Source organism: Megalops cyprinoides, chromosome 8 (genome assembly GCF_013368585.1).
Source record: "Megalops cyprinoides isolate fMegCyp1 chromosome 8, fMegCyp1.pri, whole genome shotgun sequence".
Classification (NCBI taxonomy): domain Eukaryota; kingdom Metazoa; phylum Chordata; class Actinopteri; order Elopiformes; family Megalopidae; genus Megalops; species Megalops cyprinoides.
Window position 1 is genome coordinate 31,413,407 of NC_050590.1, and position 26,113 is coordinate 31,439,519.

Sequence of the window (26,113 nt, forward strand, 5' to 3'; positions counted from 1 at the left end):
ATCCTGATACAGTATAGGGGAAAAAATACATGAGCCACCTCCTTACAGTGTTTCTTCAGTGTTTTCTCACTTCAGTATAGTTCCACAGAGAACCATTAGTTCCTCAGGCATTTCAGAGTGTTTGTTTTTGTCCGTTGTCTTGTTGTAAGTTTCAACCTAGCCCAATGCAGAGACTGTGTTTTTTGTTTGTTTTTTATACCCCCAAAAGGAGGCATTGTTGAAAATGAAATGTCCCACCCTCATTACAGTGAGTGATGGATACTGTGTTAGAGGACAGTGGTGGCACCCTTATTGCTGCTAGAAGCTTGTGACCATGTTTACAGGTCAGCTCTGTGTCAATGAAGGGATGCTATGGCCTGCAGGTCATCTGCAGTATAATGGGTGCACAATACTGTTAAATCTGTTCAGAGCATGCTGAGTTGGCCAGTTACATGGACCCATATTGAGCTCTTACAGGCCTGTGAACCTATTTCTGCCTAAGTCACTTGGTGTTCTCTTTATGTAATGAAATGGTGATACTTTGCTATAGAGATACTTATTTTGCACCATCACACAAAATATGCAGATTTTTCAAAAATGTTGAAATTCTGCATGTTTAGAGGGAATGAGAAGTACAATTAAAATTAAGGACATAATATTAGAAAGGATATGTTAATATTAATAGGTTTTGCATTGCAGGTCAACAGGTAATTGTTGTATATTGCTGTGAACCTTTTGTTGGAAATGTTTATATGTATGATTTAAATTCAGCTTGCTGGCTAATTTTATTTACCTCTTTTACCTCTTTTTTTATCAAAATTTGTTTTTATGACCATTGCATGGAATCTCCAAAATATGCTGATGATTTTTCAGACCTCTTTGAAAGTCATGTTTTCATCGGTTCGACCATTTAAGCAGTTGGTTGATGGCACATCAATAACTGAGACATTGTTATGGTGCCAAGGACAGTTTCCTGAGGAACCTCTAAAATTTTCAGCTTCTTTTCAGAGAAATGAAAGTGATGTTTCTAAATGAGGATTGGGAATCCTTGAGGCCATGAGGTTCAAGGAGAGAACTTCCTTGGTTCCTCCCATAGGTCTGCTTTGGTTAGTATAACATGACTTCTTGTAAGGGTATGTGTGTGGTTTCAGATGTCTGGAACATGGCTGTAGCTCCACTGTACTCCCTGCTGGATCTTTCAGATCTTTGTATGATATATGAGATGGTATCACTTTCTCTCTTGTTCTCTCTCCACTGTGAGTGACCCCCTCAGCCCACCATCCCTCTGACCCACCCCCCCATAATACTCCCAATACTCCCTCTCAAGACACTTTCCAATGGCATGACTTGAGTGTGGTCCTCAGTATTTGCAAACAACCGAAGACAAAAAAAGAGGATATGAATTAGTGTATTTTCTGTTTCTTGACCCTGTTCCCTCTTTTTTTCAACAGAATTCATTCTGTGGTTAGCGTTACTGCCGTCCATCCTGCTTAGATTTAGATCTGAGAGATATTGTTCACCTCCTCTGCATACTAAGTCTATATCTTTTAATGCTTTCAGTTTTTCAGATTTTGAAGTATGTCACAGCAAAAGCTTATTATTTATGAATTGAGTTATTAGAAACACTGATACTAACAATTAAAATGAAAATGGAATCAGTGTACTGTAATTAGTATTTGAGATAACTCGGCTTACTCTAACCATTGTCCTTTGTTAGGCCTCTTTCAAAGGGAATATCGGATACTGTCTTTAATTAGGCTGAACACAGAGTGCCACCTTCTTGTGAATTTCAGTTATGTCTTATATCATGAATACTCAGTACTGTGTACCATATTTATTACCTTTTTTCACCCACTGTTCAAGTGGCAGAAGGGATCACATTTGAATTGGTAAAAGTGAATGGAATAATAAAAGAAAAAATGACTGGTTGAAGAAAGCAGTGGACCTGTTGTGTGTTCAGCTGTAGAGTCTGACCCTCAGCTGTCAACGTCGCACAAGCCTGCGTACACACAGATGGCACCATGCCAAATCTGACCTCAGAACAGTGTAGTAACAACATTGCATGAGTATAAGTCATTGGACTTTTGTGTACATTTGTGCATATGTGTGTGTATGTTTTCAGAGGGTGCTTCATGTGCTTTTTTATTTTATTTGAGGAGCCAGGTTGTCAGCAAATGCTTCAGCTTAGTCAGAAGTGTCCAGGTTGTGTTTTGAATTCGAACCATGACAGAAATACTGAGCAGCGACACTGCATCAGCCTCTGTGGACAGCAGGTACTCCCCCAGATAGCGATGTAGCTGGTGGCTCACCTCAGAGTGTTTCAGGGGCTGAGGGAAGCATATGTTATCTTAATGTATTCCTAATTATTAAATTCATAAAAACTACAAAAATCATCAAAGCTTTCCTTAATCATCATTCATGTAGTCCACAGCCAGACTAAGGTACTGCCTATATTATCAGTGCTCAGATGGTAGCTTGATTGCTGTGAAGATCAGCCAAGGAATATTACAAATCAGAAATACATATAATGAGATGATTTCAGAAATGTTGGATTCAGTTAGATGGTGAAGCTGTGCCTGACCACTCTTGGTATTTGCAGGGGGGGTGGGGGGCAGGATTTGGCTAACGAGGGATAAAAAAGGCCCCCAGAACAATCGGGGCGTTGTAACAGTGTAACAGTAAGAGGGCCCAGACAGAGAGCTGGGCACAGCGCTATTCCCATTTGTTGTTTCTCTTCCCTGTCATTTGTGAAGTGGCTTCCAGTGGGCAATGTACAGAGGCAAGATGACAGGGCGGTGGCTCCATTGCGCAAAGGATTGGGTTACCCCTCCAGTCAACGGCTGCCTCTTCATGTGGAAAAGGGACAGAAGCCACTTTAAAGGCAGTATTGATGACCAGGTTTTTGAGTGTTTGAGTGTCAGTGCAATGTTATGTGTGGCGGAGGAAGGTGGGCAGACTATGACACCCTCTGTGGTTCTTCCTACAAGGCCTCTGCACTCTAGCCTATGTTGCATTTTTTATTACTTTTGGTATGTTTTTATAAAAGTGTTTTGTTCAGCTTCTTCCATTGTGCTGATTATGTTTATTATTGGCTGTAAATATCCATGGTCTTGACTGGGCCTGGTAGGGAATCTAGAGAAGTCTTCTGTGGTTGTTTTTGGCCAGGTGGGCCTGACCTTTCTTTGCACAAGCATCCCTTGGTTGGAATGCGCCACATTATTTGCTCCACATTTCCTCCATATTTGTCAGCCTTCCCGTTTAATTTCAGAGGAGTTGGTTAACTTTTGATTGGCAATGTATGGGGAGTTCCCACAGTCCATCATGACCGGCCAACTGCTATAGTCAGCTGATTGCAGACGATGAGAGAGTATTTGCCTCAGCAGAATAATCTGAGCCCGTCTGTGAGGGCGATGAATTCATTTGGGGTGGCTGAGTGAGGGATCACCAACTGCCAGTTGGTTTGGAGCTATCATGTTCTGTCAGCTGTTGGTGGCTTGCTGCTTCCATCTTATCACAACCTTTTGCTGTAGACCCTGAAGTCTTTGGAGTGGTTTTTATGAGACAGTGATTGACAGCACATGGTAGTCCCACTCATCCTGGGATTCACAAGCCCTCACTTTCCCATCAGTAGAACTTAGTGGTAATCCTCTGCTGCTTCCCTCAGCTATTAAAATGGTTATTCACCAAACCTCTCACAATGTCTCTCAGCATCATGCACCATGGGTATTCAGAGTGTGTTATTTGTTATACTGTGCAGATTAAAAGCAGCTTTGTGTCTCTTTAACAGGATCAGTCAGATCCAGTTCTCTGTTTCAAAAGCCCGGCTGTAGTGGAGACCTGTTCATTGAGTACGCAGTGTTTTACCCTATTACATATACTGGAAATATGGACAGCTGTAAGATTTGTCTATGTTAAGAGTATGAAGCGTATTTTACGTAAAGCAAATAATTGCTTGGGTAAACTGTATGAGGATTTATTATATCTATTTTTTGTTTTCCTCCAAGCAGAGGACATGAAAGGCAGAAAAGAATGGAATGATATGATTACGGTAAGGGATTTTTGCGGAATATATTAAGCCTAAATAAATATGTATTATTAAAATCCCAGTCATTGAGGGAAAAGTGCTATTTTATTTAAATGTTAAGAAATTTTAAAGAGAATTTAGCACAGAGCAAGATGGCCATCACATTGTGAGTAAAACTAGGGGGTTCTCTTGATATTTTTAAGTGTGTTGCAGTAACTTGCCTTATTGTCCTGGGCTTTCACTCGTGGTTTTGTTTCTTTCAAAACTGTTGTTTAGAAAAAAATAATTTAAAAGGACCATATTGTTCCTTACCTATAGTGAAACTGCTATGAATGTGATAAATAAAGTTTAAATGCGAAATAAATGCAAGTACAATGCAACCAATAACTGTTTTCTTTGTTCTTTTTCATGCTCAAGTGAGCTAGGTTACAGTATCAGACTCAGCTGCCCATTTGATGAGGTCTCCATATTAAACATGGGAATAGATGTGTATCATGGTACACTGACTTAGGTGGCTATATATAGCACTATATTTATATTGTACATTGTGTCTGTTGCAGTAGCGCTGTCCTGTTAAATACAGAACAATATTTTTGTATGCAAAATGCAGGCATGCTAATATAACTCCATGCTAAGGCTACTGATGTAAAATATAACTGGGACACCAACTTGAGACAAAGTAACAACAATCCTAGCCTTTATTTAATAATATATTCTCTTGTGGTTGGGGAAGAATGAATGTAGTTATTCTTAACCACAAGGAAAACTGCCTTAAAGGCCTTGGGTGAGAACAACTCTGCCCTCTGCTGTTCATAAATGATATTGCAACCCAGCTATGTACTGTAAAATATTGTATCAGTGCAGAATTCTTAAGGTGGTGTATACTATTCAATGTTTAACATTTGTTGTGATATGCATATAATGAGATGCACAGCGTTTTTCAGTCTCTGTGTCTTGTCAGTTTTACGCAGATAGAGATGCTGGAAGTGAGCTGATTGCCAGACAGTAAAAGAAATTGTGCTAATCTTCTGGAATGGGATTGGTCAGGACGACCTGGTTGTGATTTCTCCTGACAGTGTCTGCAGCTCAAAATGTAATTTTCATTAGTTCAACTGTGCCATTAAGTTTGTGCTCAGATAGAACAAGAACAAAAGGTGCTTAAAGAATAAACAGCGCACTGTATTTCAGACATAACATTTTTGACAATCTAGGTTAGCTATATCTAGGTTATATTTTTTACCAGTGCTCACAAACCATTTGTTTTATGGATATGGCTGGTCAGTTCCTAAGTAAAACTGCAAAATGTGCTATTTACTGGTGTCACTGAAGTGTGTGGTTGGCAGGGATAATTTTTCTGTTTTTACTTGATGTTTTGTCTGGTGTCCTGTCAAATTGTTGAAAGATATATTAAATCAATTAAATATATATTTTTGTGTGTGTGTTGTGGTATTTTTTTTGCAAGCTACACTGTTACAATATAACAAACAATATTTTTCCTCCTAACCTCCAACATCTGGAAATTCACAGGAAGTGTATTAAATGTGTGTGTGTGTGTGTTTATTAATATACATTGTATGAGGGACTGATGTATGACAGGTAAATATATACCTGACAACAGCATTGCTTAGACAAGAGGGTTGTTACACCCAGCTCTACAGAGTTCAATTTATTTTTACTCATTCAGTTATGGTTCTCAGGATATAGCTTCATATGAAAGCAAACACTTTTAAAGTTTTACCCCTTCTGCCAAAGCATGACTGTATTGTAAACAAAGGAGGCTCTGTGTTGTTTTGGCAATATTTGCAGGGAATGAGGAAGGCCACAGACTCATTATGAGCTACCTAAGACTTTATTTTGCCCTCTTATCTGGGATAACTTGCCTGATGATGCAGTATGACAATGGGGAGAGGGAAAGGATATGAAGTTCAGATCTGAACCACTGAAGACTGGAACCTTTTTTGAAGGGAACACTAAGGGATTAGGCTGTTGGAAGGGGCGGGAACAACAACGCCCCCTGTCTTCCTTTGACCATATCTTTCCTCACATTATGTGCTTCCCTTTTCTGGCATCCGTCAGGCTTTCCAGAAGACTCTTGTCATCCTTGTCTGTCAACAACAACCAGAGTTAAATGTTAAGTTGCACTCACGCCAGAGAGTGAACAGTATTAAGATATATCACATTATCCTAAAAGTAACCTAGAGGTCAAAAATCACAAAAAAAGAAAAAATGATGATAAATAAAAGGATTGTTGGGAAAAGATGACAATACCATCAAGGACCATCAATTGGTCCCTATCTCTCTCTTCCCCTTACCCCCTTCCTCTTTCTGTCTCTTTGTCCCTGTCTCTTCTTCCTTCCTCCCACCTTTCTGTCTCTGTTGCTGTCTCTCCCTCTCCCTCACATACTCCCTCTTTTGCTCTTTCGCCCCTCTCTCTCTTTCCAAGCAAAAGAGGTTTTGGTGATATTTGTCCAGCATCAGGCTGTGGTCCCCAGTCCACAACAGTACATACCGAATATGACCAGGTTGCACTTGCACTGGGCCTTGCCCAGCGTATTCTCCAAGACCAGGGTGTAGTCCCCACTGTCCTTGGCGCTGCAGACTGGGATGGTGAGGGTGCACACCCCGTTGGCAGTGGTCTGCCAGAACCGCGGGCTCTCAGAGATCTTGACGTCGCCTTTGTACCAAGACACCTGCGGCAGGGGGTTGCCCAGGAAGGCGCAGCTCATGGTGCAGTCATAACCACGGCGGACTGCGTGGTCCTTTAAGGGCAGGATGAATTCAGGCTTCACGGAGCGTTCCTTGGCCTTGTACTCCTTCATGTTCAAGCTCACATGCTCTGCAAGAGTAGTGGAGGGCACAGGGGTAAGACCACATTCGGTCAGCATTCACTCCAAACCCCATCACTGCCCTTGCACAGTAACCAACTCTATCATATAATGTTGTATGGGTTTAATAAATTCCACTGTGATTTTTTCTCTTTAGATTTAGTTTTTGTATTATGTGTCATAACCTTCTGCTTGATAGGTAACCCCAGAGAGCACCGTCTGTTAAATGATGAACTGGTTATTTAAAACAATATGTCAGAATGCTATGCCACTGATTAACCTTGATCCTGTGTAATGATTTTTTCAAATGTAAAACTGCAATATATTCTACAGTAAATGCATACTATTCGACAGATGCAGGGTGGGATAAGGGGGATAAGGGTGACCCATTTGTGACCTTTATTCACCTCTCATTCACTTTCTCCTTCCCTCCCTCCACCCACCTTTCTCCTTGGCGATGGAGAACAGCTCCTTGGAGTCCAGGGGGTCGCTGTCACCAATGTTGTTGCGGGCGATGACCCGGAAGTAGTACTTGCGTCCAGGCAGCAGGCCAGTGACAGTGTACTTGTTGCTGAAGACACGGTCGGCAGCAGTGAACCAGGTGGCTGTGCTGGTGTCTCTCTTCAGGATGATGTAGTGAGTATTTTCGTCATCCGCCAAGTCGGGGGTGTGCTGCCAGTGCAGAGTGACAGTCCCCGGCACCTCCTCCACCAGCTGCAGATTCCTGGGGGACCGTGGGAAATCTATGCAGGACCAGGAGGTATCAGACACACAAGCTTAGACAAAGTCATTTTAGATCCGAGTTCATCAGTGTACAGACCCAAAACTTTGGTTTTGCGATGGTTTCACATAAGCAGAGTCGGCGCCAGAACAAATCTAATAGGGGGGCATTAGGGTAACCGCGGGGACGCACAAACTGCTGTTCGAGAACTCAATCTATGATGTAAATGCTTATAATATAAAGTATATAATAATATGAGTTTGCCGTCAACAACCAACACACCAACCCAGTTCCAATTTCAAAACATAGTGTAAAGTCTCTCTTTCACACATACACACACACACACACACACACACACACACACACACGCTGCACTGTGCACGCACACTGCACAAGATATAGCGTATGTGCAAGGCACATCTTTCTCTCTCTCTCTCTCTCACACACACACACATTGAGTCATTAGAACATCATTTGAAATGAGATCATTTGAGATTATATATATCTAATCATAATCATTTGAGACTATATATATCCATTTCTGTTCGCAATGCAGTCTGATAGTTGCTTACTCTCACTGAAACATATTAGCGCCAAGTGCCGTCTGACTTGCTAATGCTAACTGCACATTATGCGCGCGCTTTTCTTTACGTAATGACAACAAATCAACAAATCAAACAAATCAAACCAGTAGCACCAAAGCACCAGACCAATGAGCATACTACTTCCCTAAATGTAACCTTATGCAAATATGACCAACAGGGTGCATTTGGGGGGGCATGGCCTGCGTATGCCCCCCCTTGACACTGACTCTGCACATAAGGCATGACTATGTTATGTGATGTGAGGATTCATAGTGATTAAGATTAGTGTAAATTATTAGTTGTGTAATTTTACTGTAAAAGGACATTTGTTACAAAGCACCTTAACAGAGATCCCAGGTGAAAGTTCACAGTTCTGCCTGTGGAATTCTGTGTATGGAGACAACCTGATCTGGAACTTGCCTTTTTTCCACAGCAGGGTTAGATTAATATGACAATATTAAACATGTGATAGGAAGATATAAAACGTTTAATATGAAAATATTAGACAGCTGTGATGTGAAATCATGAAGCACATTTGTAAGACATGTAAGTTGAGCTCAAAGTAGGGGGGCGTACCCACAACATGGACATTGACGTCATAGTGCACCTCTCCATAGTCGTTGCGGAGGTGGACACGGTAGACTCCGCTGTCCGAGCGCTGGCAGGAGCTAATGAGGAACTGGGAGTGCTTGTTGCCCTTGGTGATGGCCTCGCGCCCCTTGGTGGGGATTCCATCCTTCAGCCATGTCACCACTGGTGGAGGGGATCCCTGGAGTTCAGAAAAAGGTAAACCTCAGCCATCCACCCTGCCTTTAATCCAGCAGAACTCCAGCTCTCTGTCTTTCACAAGTCTCGAGAACCATCAATGGCAGCCACAGTTGTCTTATAGTGTCAGCATTGACAGCTGCAGTGGTTCTATTGTGTGTCTGTGCCAGAGTTGTGTATTTTAGGTAAAGTCTGTGGGTTGGTCCACAAGGCTTTGAGTGCCTAATCATGTGCCAGTTTCTACCCAAACTATCAACTTAGAATTCCACATGGAACTTTAGCATGAGGTGTATATGCTAGGCTTGATTGTGTGATGGCAAGAGGAGGAGCTTACAGTGAAGGTGACATGGATGCACAGAGCCATTCCTGCTCGCAGCACCATCTGGTTCTTCAGTTTGCCCTGGAGATCGAATTTTGGAGCAGCTGAATGGGGTGAAGGTTAATACAAGAGGTTAGAACTGCGAACCCCTCTTGGCTCTTTCATAACTTTTTAATTGTCCCCCTCATCATGTTGATTTATTTAACGTAACAGTGAAAGTAGGATGAAACCCCTCTAAGGGGGGGGTAGACCCTCCCACTCACCTGGGGGCGGCATGGCTAGCACCCCCTGGTCCAACTCGATGGGCTCCCCAACCCCACCCTCATTGACAGCACGGATGCGGAAGAAGTACTTCATGCGCTCCTGCAGGCCTCCCACAGTGTAGCTGGTGCCAGTGATGGGTATCTTGGTGCACTTTGTCCACTCCTTGGCGTCATCTGGGCGCACCTCCAGTATGTACCCTGAGGGTTCGTCGCCTTGCTCTGGAGGGGACCACCCCAGCGAGATGGAGGAGTTGGATGAGTCAGTCACATGCAGGTCCTTCACTAGCCCAGGGGCACCTCCATGGCAACAGAGAGAGAGAGAGACATTGTGTTACCAACTGTGGCGTGGATTCAACTAACATTTGTCCTAAACTTTGCATCTTTGAATGAGAGCAAGTGTTATTTTTTCTCTACTTGTGTCAGATTTTGAGGAAAAATTGAATCCATGCCTGTTTATCACAGATGCATGTGGACTGTCCTTGGAGTGCTGTACATGTTAATTAAGGAAGGAAAGGAAACAAACAGGCTTTGTTTAATGGGAATGTAGCTGTTTTCTGTTTTTCAGCTGACTGTATTGCACATGTGTTCTACATAAGGGTACTAAGTGTACCCTTATGAGTGATTGACAAAGCTTTGGCTTGCAGCAGTGTGAAAACCAGTGAACGAGCAAAAACAGATGCCATTTCCTGCAGAAACTCACGGATAGGATCCTTTGCCAGGACAGAGTTTGAGGCAGTGCTGGGAGCGCCAGGCCCCGCCCGGTTCACACTAGTGACCCTGAACTCATACTCCACATCCTCCACCAGCCCGTCCACTGTGAACTTGGTGTCTGTCGGGAGAGTAGCAATCTCAGGCTTGGCGTTGCGATCTTGAGAGTAACTTGGGAATTGTGTAGTGTTTTTTAACCACAGTGAGACCATACCTATGCAGTCACAGCATCGACCATGTGAAATAATGAAAGCAGGTGAGTGCTGACCTTGGACCAGCTCCTTGTTGACTGGGACCCACATGCTGCTGCCCTTCTTCCTCCTCTCAATGATGTAGCCCAGCACTGGTGCACCGCCATCTTGGGCAGGGGGGGCCCAGGTGACCGTGACCGCATCCTTGGTCACATCTGCAATCTGGGGCTGAGATACTGTGCTGGGGGGCTCTGTGTGTGCGTGTGTGTGTGTGTGTGTATGTGAGTGTGGGTGTGTGTGTGTGTATGTGCGTGTGAGCGTTTGTTGGGGGAGTGGGATATCACAAGGGAATAGGCGGGTCAGTGATCGAAGATAATACCCAGCCAATATCCAGCACCCAAACACACTTAAATTAACATCCCTGTGAGATTTTAAATTGTGAAAGCCTGCCCTTTCTTCATGCACCAATCATAGTGATGGCTATCTCTCACCAATTGGTTCTCCAGCATACACCTCCTCAGTTTCCAGTGGTTCGCTTGTGCCCTGGGAGTTGACAGCACGGATGCGGTACTGGTAGGCCTTGCCTTCCTCCACCTTATCGTTGCTGAAGCTGGTGGTGCTGCTGTCCACCTCCCCAACCTTGATCCAGGACTTCTTCCCAGCCACACGCCTCTCGATGACAAAACTGGTCACCTGCTTGCCCCCGTTGTCACGTGGTGCCTTCCATTTCATTGTGATGCACTTGCCTGTGCGCTCCAGGAACTCCACCTTGCCCTGTGGTGGCTTGGGGTGGTCTGTGTGTCAAAGAGGAACATAAACAGAATGAACCTCTTTGGATTACAATAAAAACAGTACATTCAAACTGCCTCAGGTTCACAGTAATATCAAAAAGTTTGAAAAAATACAAAAATACCTGCACAGCTCCTTAAATTAGGTGATTTAAGAGGTGGTGTCTTACTCATAAAATCAATTATTTTGGGAGCTATACATCAGAGTGTGGATATTTTTTCCCTTCATTGTCATAAATCTCAGCGGGCCTTGATTCTGTAGTGGCTGGTGAGCAGCCATGATCTTAGGGTATTTGTGGTGCGAGGCTCACCCACAACGTTGAGGTGCAGGTTGGCAATGGCAGTACCGCAGTCACTCTTGAGGCGCAGCATGACGGCTCCGCTGTCCTCACGCACGCACTTGCTCAGCACCAGTGTGGTAGAGTCCGCCTCCCGCTCCACCGTGGTGCGCTCATCCTCTGTCATCTCAATGCCGTCCTTGTACCATGTCACCTTGGGCAGGGGCTTGCCCTTGAAGGGGATCTTGATGGTGGCGGTCTGTCCCGCCTTCACCGTCACCGGGTGTGAGGCCAGCACCTCCAGCATGGTGGCGTCAATGGTTGGCGGGTCTGAGGGATTGATAAACCAATCATTCAATCAGTCAGTCAGCCAGGCAATCAACCAACCAATAAAACAATCAATCAACTGATCAATCAATCAATTACATTACATTTACATGTATTTATTTAGCAGACACTTTTATCCAAAGCGATGTACAAAAGTGCATATAGTGGGCAAACAAAAGGTACATGGGCAAGATGTGTACAGGTCATACAGTGCAGACAGTGCTGAAGCTGAGCACAAAGTCAGTGTAGCGAGACAGAACTAATTTGATCTAAGGTTACATATATCAAATACAGTCACTGGGACAGTAAAGTGCTGCTATACTACCTAGGCAGAAATGTGCTACAAATACAATGTAAGAGATAGATCAGTCAGACATTCAATTGTCAATCAATTAATAGTAGTGTAATAAGTAATATATAGCAGTGGTTTTAAATAAGAAATTGTCAAAGCTAAACAAAGTGCAAAACATTGACAGAAACAAAGAAACATTGCTATCATTCAATGGCTCAGCTTCAGGCATGAACTAGGTAGGAAGGGGGAAAGGTTCTTTTAACAGAGCTGAATATTTTTTTAACCTAACAGCACTCAGACATGGACATAAGAACATAAGCAAAATGGTGTCCACCTGCTTTAAAGCAGTCTATGGTGTGTTAGCTTTATGTGCTATGATACAACAATAAGCAACGTAACGTTCGCTAAAGGAAACAACTACACTGCTTTTCTCCCTTGCTTATATCAAGCCTCTTTATAGCAGCCTATATTCTTGATGAAATAAAGACATAACTAAAGAGTAACACAGAAGACATGAGGACACTGAAGCGCACCTGCGATGGACAGCACTGCCTCACTCTCAGCTCCCTTGGCCCTGAAGGTGTACTTGCCCTCGTGCTCCTCGCCCACGTTGCTGAAGATCAGCTTGTGCACAGCTCCCTGTTTCACCACCTGTATCCCACTCATGTCTGTCACCTGTGGGCAGAGGAGTAGCCTGTCAGGACCTGCACGTCATTCCCACATCTCAGGTGTGTGTGTGTGTGTGTGTGTGTGTGTGTGTGTGTGTGTGTGTGGCAGGGGGTAGCATAGGAGACATCACCTCTTTCCCATCCTTCAGCCACACCCCATCCACCTTCTCATCGTTCAGGACCACACAGAGCTCGGAGGCGGAGCCAGTGGGACACTGCACGTCGGACATTCCACTCTTCACTGTAGCGAAGCGTTCTGGTGACACAAGACATGAGTTAGACGCAGTCACACAGACAACTGTAGGCTTTGTGAGAATAATGTCCACTGATGATGCATTTTAAGAGCTTTTCAAGATCTTAAGAGGATTTAGAAGCCATATTAGTATAAACCTACCAATATGGCTACCAGTATAATCAAGCCCAGTGGTACATCTGCTTATAGTGCATGAGATTGGAATAACAGTAATAAATTTTTTCATATCCATTATTTAACGAGATTAGCTAAGAGTAAAACCAAAACAACAGTGTGATACAGTATGACTTGAAGTGTCTGGACCCGTGAATTGTGGACCTGAGAGCTGTGGGTTCATATCTCTGAAGGTGACAAACTTTTATCACCAATCAATCTAGAAATTAGTTTTTGCAAATGACCGTAAAAGTTTGTGCTGAATCGTATGAGGCCATTGATGTTAACGTGATGGCATTTCGGCAGGGCTCCGTACCGTCTACAGTGAGGTTGGAGGAGCTGACATACTCATTGGCATCACTGTCCTGGGTGCAGACGATGGCATACTCCCCGCTGTCCGCCAGGTCACAGTCATCAATGATGATCTCAGCTCGCTTGCCCTCTCGCATGAAGGTGTAGCGGGGGTTATTGGTGATATCCCTGCCGTCTTTCAGCCAGCGGATGTGGACATCCTTGGAGCTCATCTCACACTCCAGCCTGGCCTTGCCCTTCTCCTTCACACGCACATTCTTCAGGTGGCTCACAAACTTGATGGGGATCCCTGTGGTGTGTGTGTTTGGGGGGGGGGGGGGGCAAGGGGGAATCACAGCCTTTGAGACAATGGGTAAGGGACAGGTAGCAGCCAGCAGGGGGAGCCCACTTTAATGTGCCTGATGTTGCTGAGCATAATTACATGTCTACATGTTTCCACCAGGGGCGATTCTAGGATCAGACCTTTAGGGGGGCTCAGCCCCTAATGATAATGTGACATGCATACAGTGCCTTGCAAAAGTGTTCAATCCCCCTGCTAAATCACTAATTTCACTGGATAACAATTAATACATTAATATTTTTCTATATATGATATTTTAATTTACAACAATAATACTTTTAATGAATTACTAGTAAGTAACGTGAGTTTTTTAGGGGTGCTGAGATGAAATTTAGGTGTGCTTGAGCACCCCTAAAAAAAGCCTAAAATCGCCAATGGTTTCCACCCAATACTCTGTGGATATCAGCCTTTCTTTTTCAGTATCAAGGCTTTTTTAAGGACCTAAGCAACAAAACTTTGAAGATGTGGTGAAAAGACATTTAAATTAAACTGAGAACTCTGTGAGAACCTCAAGGTGTGGCAAACCCGATATCATATTATTTGAGAGATGGAAAGTCGTACTTTCGATGAAGAGCGGCGCGGTGGCTGTCAGGTCCCCGATGCTCATGGTGTAGTCGCCAGTGTCACTGGGGCGCACATCCTTGATCTTCAGTGTGTAGGTGAGCCCATCTTCTGACACCGTCACGTCAAACTTCTCATCTCTCTTCACCTCCTTGCCCTTGAACTTCCACACCAGAGGCAAATCAGACTTTTTGGACAGGCGCACCTCGAAGACAGCCGTCTGCCTCTCTGTCACACGCATTGGCTTGAGCTCTGTCAGGAACTTCAGCGGCTCATCTGAGTGGAGAGGGGAGAGAATACAGTCCCTCCTTTTTATGACTTGATACACTCTGGAAAACCCAACTGTGAACTGGACCATCTGGGATTGAATCCTATTCTAGATGCAAGGGATTATGTTCCAGAACACAGGGTGGAAATTGAGTTTTATCACAGAAAAAGGACAGATAAATATGGGATTAAGTGGAATATTCATAAGATTAATACTGTATAAATATTGCTATACTTATATATACTTACACACCATGTCCGAATTAACATAGGCATTTTTATGAACATTGCAAACCCTGGGTTGTCATGAAAGGAGGGCTGCCTTTTACAGCAAACCTCTGAGGCAAAACATTACTGTCTGTCACTATACAAATGTCAAGTTTCCCTGCACAGATGCTGTCAGTACTTCGGCCCCCTAGCTGTTATTTTGGTGTTTCTCTCTGTCTGTCAGTGTCATCCATGTGCTTTTGTTTACAGTTCCCATGTGTTCCGGCCCCGCCCCGTTCTCTGTCCTGTCCCGCCCACCTTATTTCCTGATTGCCTCCACCTGCCTGCCTGCCCACCTGCATCCCATCTCCTCATCAGCCCCAGCTCTTTGTATTCCCTGCTTGGCTCTGTCTTATTGCCAGTTCGTCTCGGTTTCATCTGTTTCGTACCCACCTGATTATATATTGTTGTTGATCCCGTGCTGACTTCTGCCTGACTTCTGACCTCATCCCTGCCTGCCGTCAAGCCTTGGTTGCCTGATCTGCCTGTCTTCCCGGTTTGACTCAGCCTGTTCCTGTTTTTTGATTCCTGCTCCTTGTTGTTTCTGCCTCAGACTGCCTTCCTGGTTTTTGACCCTGCCTGTTCTGCCACCACAAACTTACCCTACGATTTCAATAAACCACTTGGAACTTGAGTATGCTTGAGTCCGTGCCTGTTCTCTGACAGATGCTATGGCTTGTCCGCATATGAATGCCTCTTGCGTGGCCATGACTGGGTGTGGTAGCTTATGTTGTATGGCTGAGCAGTGGAGAATACTTGCCTATGACGGTAAGCTTGGCAGAGAGAGTCTTGTCTCCAACCTGGAGGGTGTAGGTCCCAGAGTCCTGCAGGCTCACGTTAGAGATATGTAGCATGTACTTCGTTCCCATCTGCTTGAGCTCATACTTCCCCAGGGAGTACTGGATCCTCAGCAACTCCGTACCCTGAGAGAGGGAGAGTGGAGACAAACACTGACCCTGAACGCTTATTCTATGAACCATAATTCATTCTGAACCACTGATGGCCTACATAGCCTGGGGAGCATTGCATCATCATGCTCCTGTACATAAAAGGCTCAATTATATACTAAATTGAGCAATTATCAATTATTACTATATTATACTAGAAAATAGTAAATATTTATTGGTTTTCACAGTCATTCACCTTCACCTAATGATTTTCATTTTACATTTGTTATATTTGGGTAATGTTCTTTACAACTACCCACTTGATAAGTGTTACGTTCACCACTCAAACAACCCCTCCCTGCCCCTTTAAGAGGTACCTTAAACCACATCATCTTCATGTTGGGGTCCTTCAGCTCCAGAATAGTGTCAAGAACCACATTTGCACCAGCCTTTTCCGTGACATCTTCCAGTGGCTTCAGAACCTTTACCATCTGGGATTATATAGATAAAGGGATAAACCTTTACCCACATGGTGTAACAGTACAGACTTTGTAGACGGTCAACAGAAAATAAGCACTACAAACAAGTCAAGGCAAATCTTTAGGGTACGCGGAAGAAGGAAAAAATGACAGAAAACATGTGGGGGATGTTTGGAAAGGACCTTTGGCTGCTTGTTTAAGGACAAGACAAAGCAACCACGAGGCTCACCTCCACATCCACTTTCTTCTTCATCTCCTTCAGCTTCTTCAGAATTCCTCTGAAGTCCGTGAAGCCGTGCTCGGCGCAGATGCGCTCATAGTCCTTTTTGTCGGCCCCAGACAAGATCTTTAGCATCTCCTCCTCTGTGATCGGCCTCTTCTCCTCCTTCTTGACTGCTGGGACACTCCTATGGAGCGAGACATCATTTACTTTGAGTGAAAGAATAGTCAATCCCCATCCCGGAGGAAAAAAGATTGTAATAGTTGTTATACCCTGTTGAGGACCATAGATGCATATGTAGGTTTGATAAGCATTGAATCCTTAATTACTTAATTGGATTTGTTGTTGGGTCAATTGATACAGGGGACTATGTGCTCAAGCCAAAATGGACAGGACTGTTCTGTTGACGAGAGAGTGAGTCTTAAGCGCAAAATGGGTGGATTTGAACCAATAATAGTGCTTCACTATAGAGAGCAAAGCCTTTTTGATTGATTTGTAAGAGTCACCTACCTTTTCTTCAGCATCTTCTTGAAGTCCATTGCTGGATCTTAAAAAAAGCACATTTGCAACAAGTCCATGAGGCAGATCAGTGAGGTAAAACCACAATCATCTTTAAAATACAAAAATTATGCTGCAGGTACATACTTTCTGTGACAATGAGCGACATAGAGTAGATTGCATCTCCATGATCATTGGAGACAATGCACTTGTAAACATCAGCGTCTTCCATGGTAAGAGCTTTGATCTGTAGGAGATTCAGAGGTTTAAAATGAAAAGGGTTTCCACTGCATAACATTGCATTGGATTAAACAGACTTCATTGTCTTGACAGTTCTGCAATACCTTACAAGAGCAGTAGAGGTCGGCAAAGTACCCTGGAGGCAACCTGTGTATGCTAGAACTAAGCAAGCGCCACTCACTCATGAAACAGATGGCACTGGGAGATACACGTGTTAGTACTCACCAGTTAATTGTTTATTAATGGAGGATTAAAAATGATTAAAGGTGGAGTGGGATGCAGCACAAAATCTTCTCAGAAACATTAAAGGGATTTCTATGTATTTTTCTACCTTCACACCAGATTCATTGATCGTTCCCTGTCACCCCTGACAACCAAAAGGCCATGGAACCCATAGCTAATGAGAGCCTAGGAATCCCTGTAAATTCAATAACAGCTCAAAATTCTTCCTCTGAAAATGTAGGATGAAACTTCTGCCTCCTCATGTTTGAGCTGCACCGGGGGTGAAAGTGATACTCTACCTTTTGCACAGGGATTGTGGGATATCTAGCAGCCCCTTTTTATGTCCATTTGCTGTGAATGCATGGGGTGCATGCTGTCACATCTGGAGAACCATCTGAGGTGTGTCCTGGGTTTGATGCAGTCCCTCTGACCCCTGACCACAGCTGTCTTTTTAGGGTACCCCAGGGAGTAGTACCTTAAGAACATGCTGCTTGTTGATGCTGTCAAAGAAGGTCTGAACCCCCTCTGTCATTGGCTTCCCGCTCTCTCTCTTCCATGTCACTGAGGGTTTGGGGTTCCCTGACACCTTCACCTTGAAGGAGGCCTTGTCCCCTGTGAAGACATGACATCGTAGTGCATAATTGTTCACCTTCAGTCCAGTGACCCCCCTTACCAGCTCAAAGCAGTAGAGGAAAGGGGTTTGGCTGTTGAAAGAGACAGATGACACAGCTAGTACTGGTTACCCCTAATTAATTGCTTGTTTATTAATCAAGAAAAAAAAATGAACGCAGGAAGAGGGCAATGAGTAGGTTAGGGCTACCACTGCTTGGGTTGGTCAAACACTCAGGATTTTGAATACATTTAGATTACAGTTAGAATTAGATGACAATACTCCTTTCCTCTATTTATTAAGGAGTTTGGCATACCCTCTGCGCTTATCTTTGTCCATGCAGAGATGCTGGTCACAGAGTGTTCTTGGTTGAAGAATATAAAATGCTCCACGCTAGCCAATAGAAAACTCTTTTATAATGAAATTATGAATAGATTAACTTTACAGTTTTAATAAACTTTAAATTAGTTGTTAACGTGCTTGTCTGTGCTAGACAGAGGATCTAAAACACATGAATATGGTGATTTCTGCAGGTCTTTCGCACTGTTATTCTTCTGTCAGTGGCTCAACACACGCAACCTTTTTAGCTATGTGACAGTGTAGCAGGCTCACCTGAATTGTGAGGTATGCAGGTTCAACTTCCATAAAATTCCAGCTTGAAATCCATTTTCAAGAAAGTGAAAGCCAAAATGTATCTGTCAATGATTATATTGAGGTGCTAGATACATACCTAATCAAGGGGCTTTGCAGGGCCTTTGTAAATGCATGATAGGCCCAACCAAACAGAACCAACCTGAGTTACCTTTTAATATCCTTAGCATCTTTCTAGCACAGCATCTAACCTCTCGGAGTGGCTCTGGGCATGGACAGCTCCATGTATACAATGCTAGAGATTAAAATGGCAATCACAGGATTTATAGCGATCTCATAGTCTGCCATGGAGAGTTTCCTGTTGATGGTGGTGAGGTGATTAGGCTGGTATGTAGAGAATTGAGGGGGGCCGGGGGTGTCAGATGTCAGCATTGAGTCTCACCCTCTTGGGCCGTGATGGGGCGTGGCTTCTCTTCAAAATCCGGGACACTTTCTCCTGGTGGGATCTCAAAAGACTTCTGCACCTGGCTGAAAGACTCCACTACCGCTGAGATCTTACGCTGCACTGACTGCTCTGTTTGACACAAAAACACAGACACAGACACACACACACACATACACACACATGATTACATTCTAATGCCTGCCTTTTTATCCATCCCTGCTTCTGAGAATCAACATCCAACATAATCCAGCCTCACTGTGTATAATATTCACCCTCAAATAGCCATGGTGTGACCTACGCTTGCTTTGACTAGCCCAGTTCCCCTCAGCCTGCCTACCCTACAGATCAGACTGTTACCACACTTACATGAAAGTGAGAGCAAGGCTGGGAAAATTTCTGATATAATCAGAGCACAGTCAGAACCTATAAGTTTTAATGGCATCCTATTCAAACACAAATTCCCTCCTCAAAACGGTCCTAAGGCAGCAATCCTCTCAGACATGAGACTTCTAAAGGGGAACCCCACCCGAGGCCCTGCACCCTTTTGGCTAGAACCCATGGCTGGGCCTGTGATGGGACTCTGCGCCTTACCCTCCACAATCTTTGAGGTCTGGGACACCTTGCGCAGCTTCGTGGAGCTCATGGTGACTGTGGTGGAGGAGGAGGATGACATCTGGATCTCCGAGCGCTGCTCCATCATGCCCCCGGAGGTCTGGAGGATCTTGGTTGCCATGGGGATGCTTGGCCTTGGAGTGCAGTGCAGAAAAGCTGGGAAGGAACAAGGTATGGCTGTGGTGAATAGCTAAATGTTGACTCCAGCAGGGATCACAGGGATGTGGAATCTAATGTAGGATGCTCCAATCCTCAATTGATTGATTTGTAGGTTTGTTTCTAGAAGCTTTAAAATGTCCTCACATATATGTATGTATTAATAAAGCAAGTAATTTGCATGGAAGATGACATTGTGTTCAGATATCCTTGGATTAATTATGTTTGTGTGCTGGTTCCTAGACGCTTTAAAATAGCCCCACATTCTTGCCATTATAAAAAGGAACTCAGAAAACAGGTTCACAGCCATTAGCTGTGTTAGACTCGGCATGCTGAAATGTTCCTGGCCAGAGCCCCACAGAGCGCGCTCCGGTGGTGACTGTCCGCTCTGTTGTAATTATCACTCGCACACACACCTCATCTCAGTATGACACCAAAGTGGCTCTGAACACAACGCAAAGGAGTAAAGCTCGACAAGGTTACTACTGGCAACAGATGAGTTGTGAACAATCTCTGTTAAGTTCCCTCCCCTTCCCCTGTCTATGAGTAGAAACTCTGTTGAACTGCAACCCACCTAAACATGACGACTGAGCCCATTTGATAATTAAGAGTGAACCAAGTGTACCTTGGTCCTGTCTTCAAACACTCTTAACCCTTGTGTTAAGCTCCACACAGCTCCAATGGAAATGAGCAGCAACACCAAGGAGTGCAATAGTCGTATATGATTCTGCCTTGACTCACAGCCCAGCAGGGAATAGAATTAAGCAAGGGCACTTCTCCCTCTGATATTTACTTCAAAATATGTTAGCATTGTAAATTTGATGTTAACTACATTCACATTTATTCATTTTGCATATGCTTTTATCCAAAGCGACTTCCAAGTGAGGCAGAGTATAACACAGAGTATAACTGTAGTGTATTGATATTTACTTCAAGACACACACTCAAGTAAGTTTTCAGGCATTTTGTTATTGACATACAATGTTAGTGATGTACAAGCTGCTACAGTCTCTTTCTCACACACACAGATGCTCGTACCTGGTACTAAGAATGACTTTCACACACGGTCCAAAGCAAATTTGTGGCAGGGCTGCTGGGGGGTTCCGGCAGTTTCTCACTCTCGCTCTCGCTCTCACTCAGCGGACAGTAGTCTGTGGAGCTCTGCCCTGAATGGAACTAACACCTGCTGGGTTCCTGTGCTGCACAAATAAGGGCCTGAACCGGCCAGTGCTGGGCCTGGCCATTAGGGCATCCCCCATGGGTCATATTGACTTTCTACAGCCCGTCTCTACTCAGCATCTTACATACCCAACATCCCCCTGGGCATGTGGATGAAGAAAAGTATATTTCAGGACAGAGACTCATGCACAGACCAAGTACAGTAGAGTTCTCTGTCCTGTTTCTTACACCCCTGACCGTTTATGCTCTATTGTGAAAGTGGTTCTTAAAGGTTTTTTAAGGTCGACTTTTTCTCCATAGAATCTAGCCCCGTGAAATCTGTTTATCTTTTGTTTTATAGTCAGTTCAACATACCTATTGTATTATCTGAGGGTTTCTGAGTTGAAGGTACTGGCTCACAGAGTTGATCTTCTGTCAAAAAAACAAACCGAATGTTTGCCCACCCACTATATATTTACTGCAGTGTCATTGCCTGCAGTTTAGCTATCAGCAGTCACCTCTGTGTACCCCATGTTATATGATGTTTGCTTTCTCATGTTGAAAACTGAGACTATAAAAACTTCATGGAACCTTCATCACTGCTATAATGGTCACTAAGAACAACTGTTTATGTCTCAGGCCCATCAATCAGCATGCTTTTGATCCAGAACACACCTTGAGGGATGCATTCAATCTATTCAAAATGACACTTATGACGCTGTTAACTTTGATTAATACATTTTTAAAATATGTTTATTTTTCCCCTGCATAATCTGCAACATTTTAGAATAGGTGTAACTCACAGTGACTCTATTTCTCCATATTCATGCAAAATTCTTATTTCGTATATCGGAATCATGCATGTGCATGTGTCAGTTTTGAACCTCTTTAGAGGCAAATGTTCTGTGTTTTAAGGAAAAGCAAGTGCAACTCATGACGAAGTGCAAGACTAAAAAAATGTAATACTTGTGATAAGTGTACACTAATGACCAGCGCCTTAACAGTTTATCTTAGTGTCCCATAAGGCTCAAATCCAAATCATATTTTGACATTCCTATCAGACCATAAGCTTCCCAAATGTTTATTTGACTAATATGTATAATGTCAATCGGATTAACAGCAGTCCTGCAATAACGCATTCTCAGAAAAGGGGGGAAGTGGAGGTGGTTGTGGAAAATTGAAAAGGATACAGTCAGCATCTGGAAGAGTGAACTGGCTGCAGTTCTCATGCTTACCAGAGTTACCATCATTAATGGTGACCATCATTGTTTTTGTCATTTGAGGAGGATTACTCAAAACGAAGCAGTGAATGCAGATTTTGAGCCTGTTGAGACTCTGCAGAAGTCTCACCACATTTGATGTATTTACTCCACCAGTCCACTGTAAACACTGTTGTTGATATGGGGACAGCACACTAGTCCTCCAGTGCCACATCTTAGAGTGCTGAAGATAATGAGGTCATTATGAGCACACTTGCTTAAAAAAGATTCCCCTCTCCACCTCACCCCTTTTGTCCTTTCAGGGCTACAATTAGCATGGTCTTCTGTTTCAAGGGACTACTTTGATCCGGGCTGCCCCTTATTTTGGAGAGCCCTGGGGAGACACTGTGAGAGGTGTTGGAAATAGGAGTGGGAGGGGTGAAGGAAGTGGGCGCAGCCTGAGACAAGGAGGGACTTCTCCCCTGAATCTCACGGGAGGGCCAAGCTTTTAACATTGCAGCCTTCTATGGAGAAGGCAGGCACATTGCATTTTGTGGTAAGGAGGAGGGGGGTGTGGAAGATCAGGTCACCGTGCTAACAGCCACAGCATCTCTCGACGTCTCTTGGTTTTCTTTTTAGGGTTTTTACACAGAAATGGGGACAGATTTGTGAACTTCAGCCCCACTCTTGTAAATAATATGAGCTTCTACTGAGAATTGTCTCTGCATAGATACCTCAATTATCTTCAACAGAATGTTTTATCCTGGTGCTACACCAAATTAATAAAGGGAAGAAAACCAATACCCCGCTGTTATACTGTTACCATCAGTTCTGTGACAGTCAAAGCAGGACAAGGACGAGTGATCGGGGAGACTAAACAAGGATGTGCATGGCTCAAAATCAGTGGAGGATAGGACTATTTACGAACCTTTAATCTGTTCACCGTTAAAATGCAGAACCTCCCATTGCCAGCCTTGTCACATCTAATGTGTAAAAAAACTACTGTGAAAAACCAGGATACCATATTATTACAGTATTCTATGATTACTTTTACTCAATTACTTTTACTCAATGTTTTAATTTTTCATACAATATGGGATTTTGAACCCAAAAATGAGGAATATGGCATTTTGTGTTATACGTTTTGCACATTGAAACTCTATTGTGAAAACTGAGTCAAAGCAATCATAAAATACTATAAAAGGGGACTTTGAGCATATATTAAAACTGGGTGATAACATGAGCTTGTCACTGAATATACTGAATTTACAAGTCACACACACTGATTGATGCAGATTATGACAACATTAACCGCATATTCTTTAACTGTACCCTCACAGCCTGTCTGCTATCATATGAAGGACAGACATTCTGTAACTGCACCCTATTCCCCTCGCTTGGTACCACTACACTGAAAACCACAAGCTCTGTGATTCGTTTTCAATTTGGGAGAAGGGGAGGTACATGTCAGAGATAGAACATGGGCATGCTGACATGCTGTCAATCACTGACACACCAAGCCTGCAGCAGGTGCACGGACACTCACTGCTCTTGTCTGCATTTGCTCCCTCAGAACTTCAGTCTACAGTGAGGCACCAGACTCCCATGTCCGCCCATCACTGTTTTCATTCTACACTTGAATAAAACATAGAGTCCTATCTCAGGGTAATAGGCTTGCTGGTCCAGGGGTAGGTAAGGGGGCACACTTGACAAGCGAGGCATTAATCCCTCCTCCGCTGGTTTCACATGTGGTCGTCTAATATCCACCTCCTGGAAGAGAGGGCACGCTTCATAATCTGCTTCGCTTTCCAGAGGGGAGCAGCTGCTGTTCACCGTCCTTTTACGAGATTAAGACAAATACCAAAAGCAAAACACATTTTTATGTGTCAGCTGTACTCTGCTGAAATCTGACACAATAAATAAATAAATCCCGAGCACCTTGTAGACATGCTTAACTCCACACCAACCCAGGTCACCCTTAATCACCTAAGTGCCACCCTGGCCCCCAAAAACTCACTCTACTGTACAAACTACATCCTGCCATAACTCCCTCTTATCGTACCATATTCCCCATTACTCACTCTGCCCTCCAGACTACAGCCTCCCTATCTCTCTCTAAAAGTCCAGTCCAAGGTTCCTGTGATTCACTTTGTCACACTCACCCAAACCTGGATTGATGCTTGATGGCCCTCCCCTATGGCTCTCTCTGGATGTGAGGATGCTGGGAAGAGATGAATGGGGCAGTGAGGAGACTTCTGGTAGGGAAGCAAGTGTTAGCATGAATGGTACACTTCCTGTGGTCTATGGCAGGGTCACTAGGTTCCCCCGCTATCTGAGAAATGTTCTGTGTTTGAGTGCCTTACCAAGACAAATGCTTGTGAGCCTGAGACTCCCTTGTGGAAATGACAGGAGTGTGAGACAGCTTGCATCCAGATACCATGGCAATGTTAAACCATCAAGTAAATAAATAAATAAATAAATAAATAGGACACCCATAAAGACTGCTAGGTGGCTGATTAAGACACACAGAGATGGTGAACAGGGGGAGAAAATTGAGTTGGGATTTTCAGGTCCCCAGAAGAATATGATGTTGTCAATGTCACAAGACTGTGGCAATAAATCACTCAGCTGCCACTGGGTAATATGGGGACTTCATGCTGGTGTCCTAGCTAACAGGAACTTCAAAACTGCAATGTCCATCGAATCCAAATTGAAAAAGAGAGAACTAAGGTTGTGTTCAGTCAGAATTGATATATACTGTACAAGCAGGACTTCTGTCTGTCCTTTATTTATGTCCTTCAAGGAAAAGTCACTATAAGAATTAACTGTAACTGAAACTATTCTGGAATTTTTCTTTGAGATATAAGAGGAAAAGGTTTTTTATGCGATAAAAACCAAGAAGAGAATGCACTCGTCGTGGAAAATATAAAGCTATATCCATTTATCTTTGTGATGAAGAAAGTAACACTGCACATGCATAATTTAATGGCCATTTAACGTTATTTAAAGTTGAAATACTGTACATAAACCGCACACATTTTTTGGTCTCAAATACTCTTTATCAATTCATTTTTCGCTCTTCGTCCGAGCGCTGTACACTTACATTCAACCAGCGGAAAGAAAAACATCCACGTCTCTATCAAGCGCAACTTTCGCGGCCGTTCTGGCCTTCCCGAAAACATGGCTTCGAATGTCGCCCCATTTCACCAACAGGTGTCGCTCAAGTGTTCACAATAGCGTTTAAGACACAAACTTGCGACGTGAGCGCTTCAGAAATAGATTGGTTTTTCGTGTGGCCACGATGGAATTTGAGACCAGGCATAAAACATTCATAAATTATTCAGTGTTATTCTTAAAAGGACATTGAGCTCATTCTTGCACCAATTAATTTCCAAGTAAATAGGGCACAACACAGTTGTGTTATAGTGCTTCAAGTGCTAAAGGAAACACTTCGATCAGGGCATTCCGAGTAGGCTACACTACTGGAAGATCCGTGGGCCTGCTAATTTCTGTTCCAATGGAACTTGCCGTTCCCAAAGTGAAATCAACTATAACTGAAGGGATCGTCCGAAATTCATTCGTCATTATTTGTCCTCCAAGTCATCCAAGCTAGGTGTTAATATATGTGTACAACGCACAATGGGTTGCTTTACTGAAGGACTGGTATGAGTCATATAGCCTACAATTTCCCGGATCCAAACATTTTCTCACTGCCAAATGTGCTATTTGTCGACGCTTTGGAGAGCATGCTATACTGAGTAAACGTAGCTTTAATAGGTCAAATTCTTCATTGACTAATCCCACTTATTTTCTGAAAGTGGACACGTAGCTGTCAGCAGAAAAAGAGGTGTTTCGAAACCAATCACTTGATAGGGCATGTCTATATTTTGCTAAAATCAATTTAACAATAA

The 26,113-nt window shown here is 43.5% G+C and overlaps 1 protein-coding gene across 1 annotated transcript; it reads right to left on the reverse strand.

The window, feature by feature from the left end:
- Nucleotides 1–5,878: 5,878 nt before the first annotated feature.
- Nucleotides 5,879–19,724, reverse strand: LOC118781541 (immunoglobulin superfamily member 22-like). Its single transcript, XM_036534492.1, has 22 exons — nucleotides 19,669–19,724; nucleotides 19,075–19,206; nucleotides 17,907–18,043; nucleotides 17,117–17,216; nucleotides 16,982–17,018; nucleotides 16,481–16,658; nucleotides 16,150–16,263; nucleotides 15,646–15,808; nucleotides 14,352–14,627; nucleotides 13,455–13,739; nucleotides 12,864–12,988; nucleotides 12,598–12,739; nucleotides 11,479–11,775; nucleotides 10,871–11,173; nucleotides 10,457–10,630; nucleotides 10,181–10,309; nucleotides 9,481–9,777; nucleotides 9,233–9,321; nucleotides 8,710–8,902; nucleotides 7,272–7,571; nucleotides 6,513–6,839; nucleotides 5,879–6,108 (listed from the first exon to the last, which is right to left on the reverse strand). Exons 1-22 carry the CDS (start codon nucleotides 19,718–19,720, stop codon nucleotides 6,044–6,046), a joined length of 3,915 nt encoding a protein of 1,304 aa, XP_036390385.1. The 5' UTR covers nucleotides 19,721–19,724; the 3' UTR covers nucleotides 5,879–6,043.
- Between the last annotated feature and the right edge of the window lie 6,389 nt (nucleotides 19,725–26,113).

Bases quoted from the DNA above. Each gene is read 5' to 3' on its own strand.
- LOC118781541 (XM_036534492.1), bottom strand. From the start codon at position 19,720: ATGAGCTCCACGAAGCTGCGCAAGGTGTCCCAGACCTCAAAGATTGTG. The intron at 15,809-16,149 runs GTACCTCTTAAA...TCCCTCTCTCAG, and splicing joins TGAAGATGATGTGGTTTAAG to GGTACGGAGTTGCTGAGGAT. The intron at 12,740-12,863 runs GTGATGTCTCCT...CTCTGCCCACAG, and splicing joins GGCTGAAGGATGGGAAAGAG to GTGACAGACATGAGTGGGAT.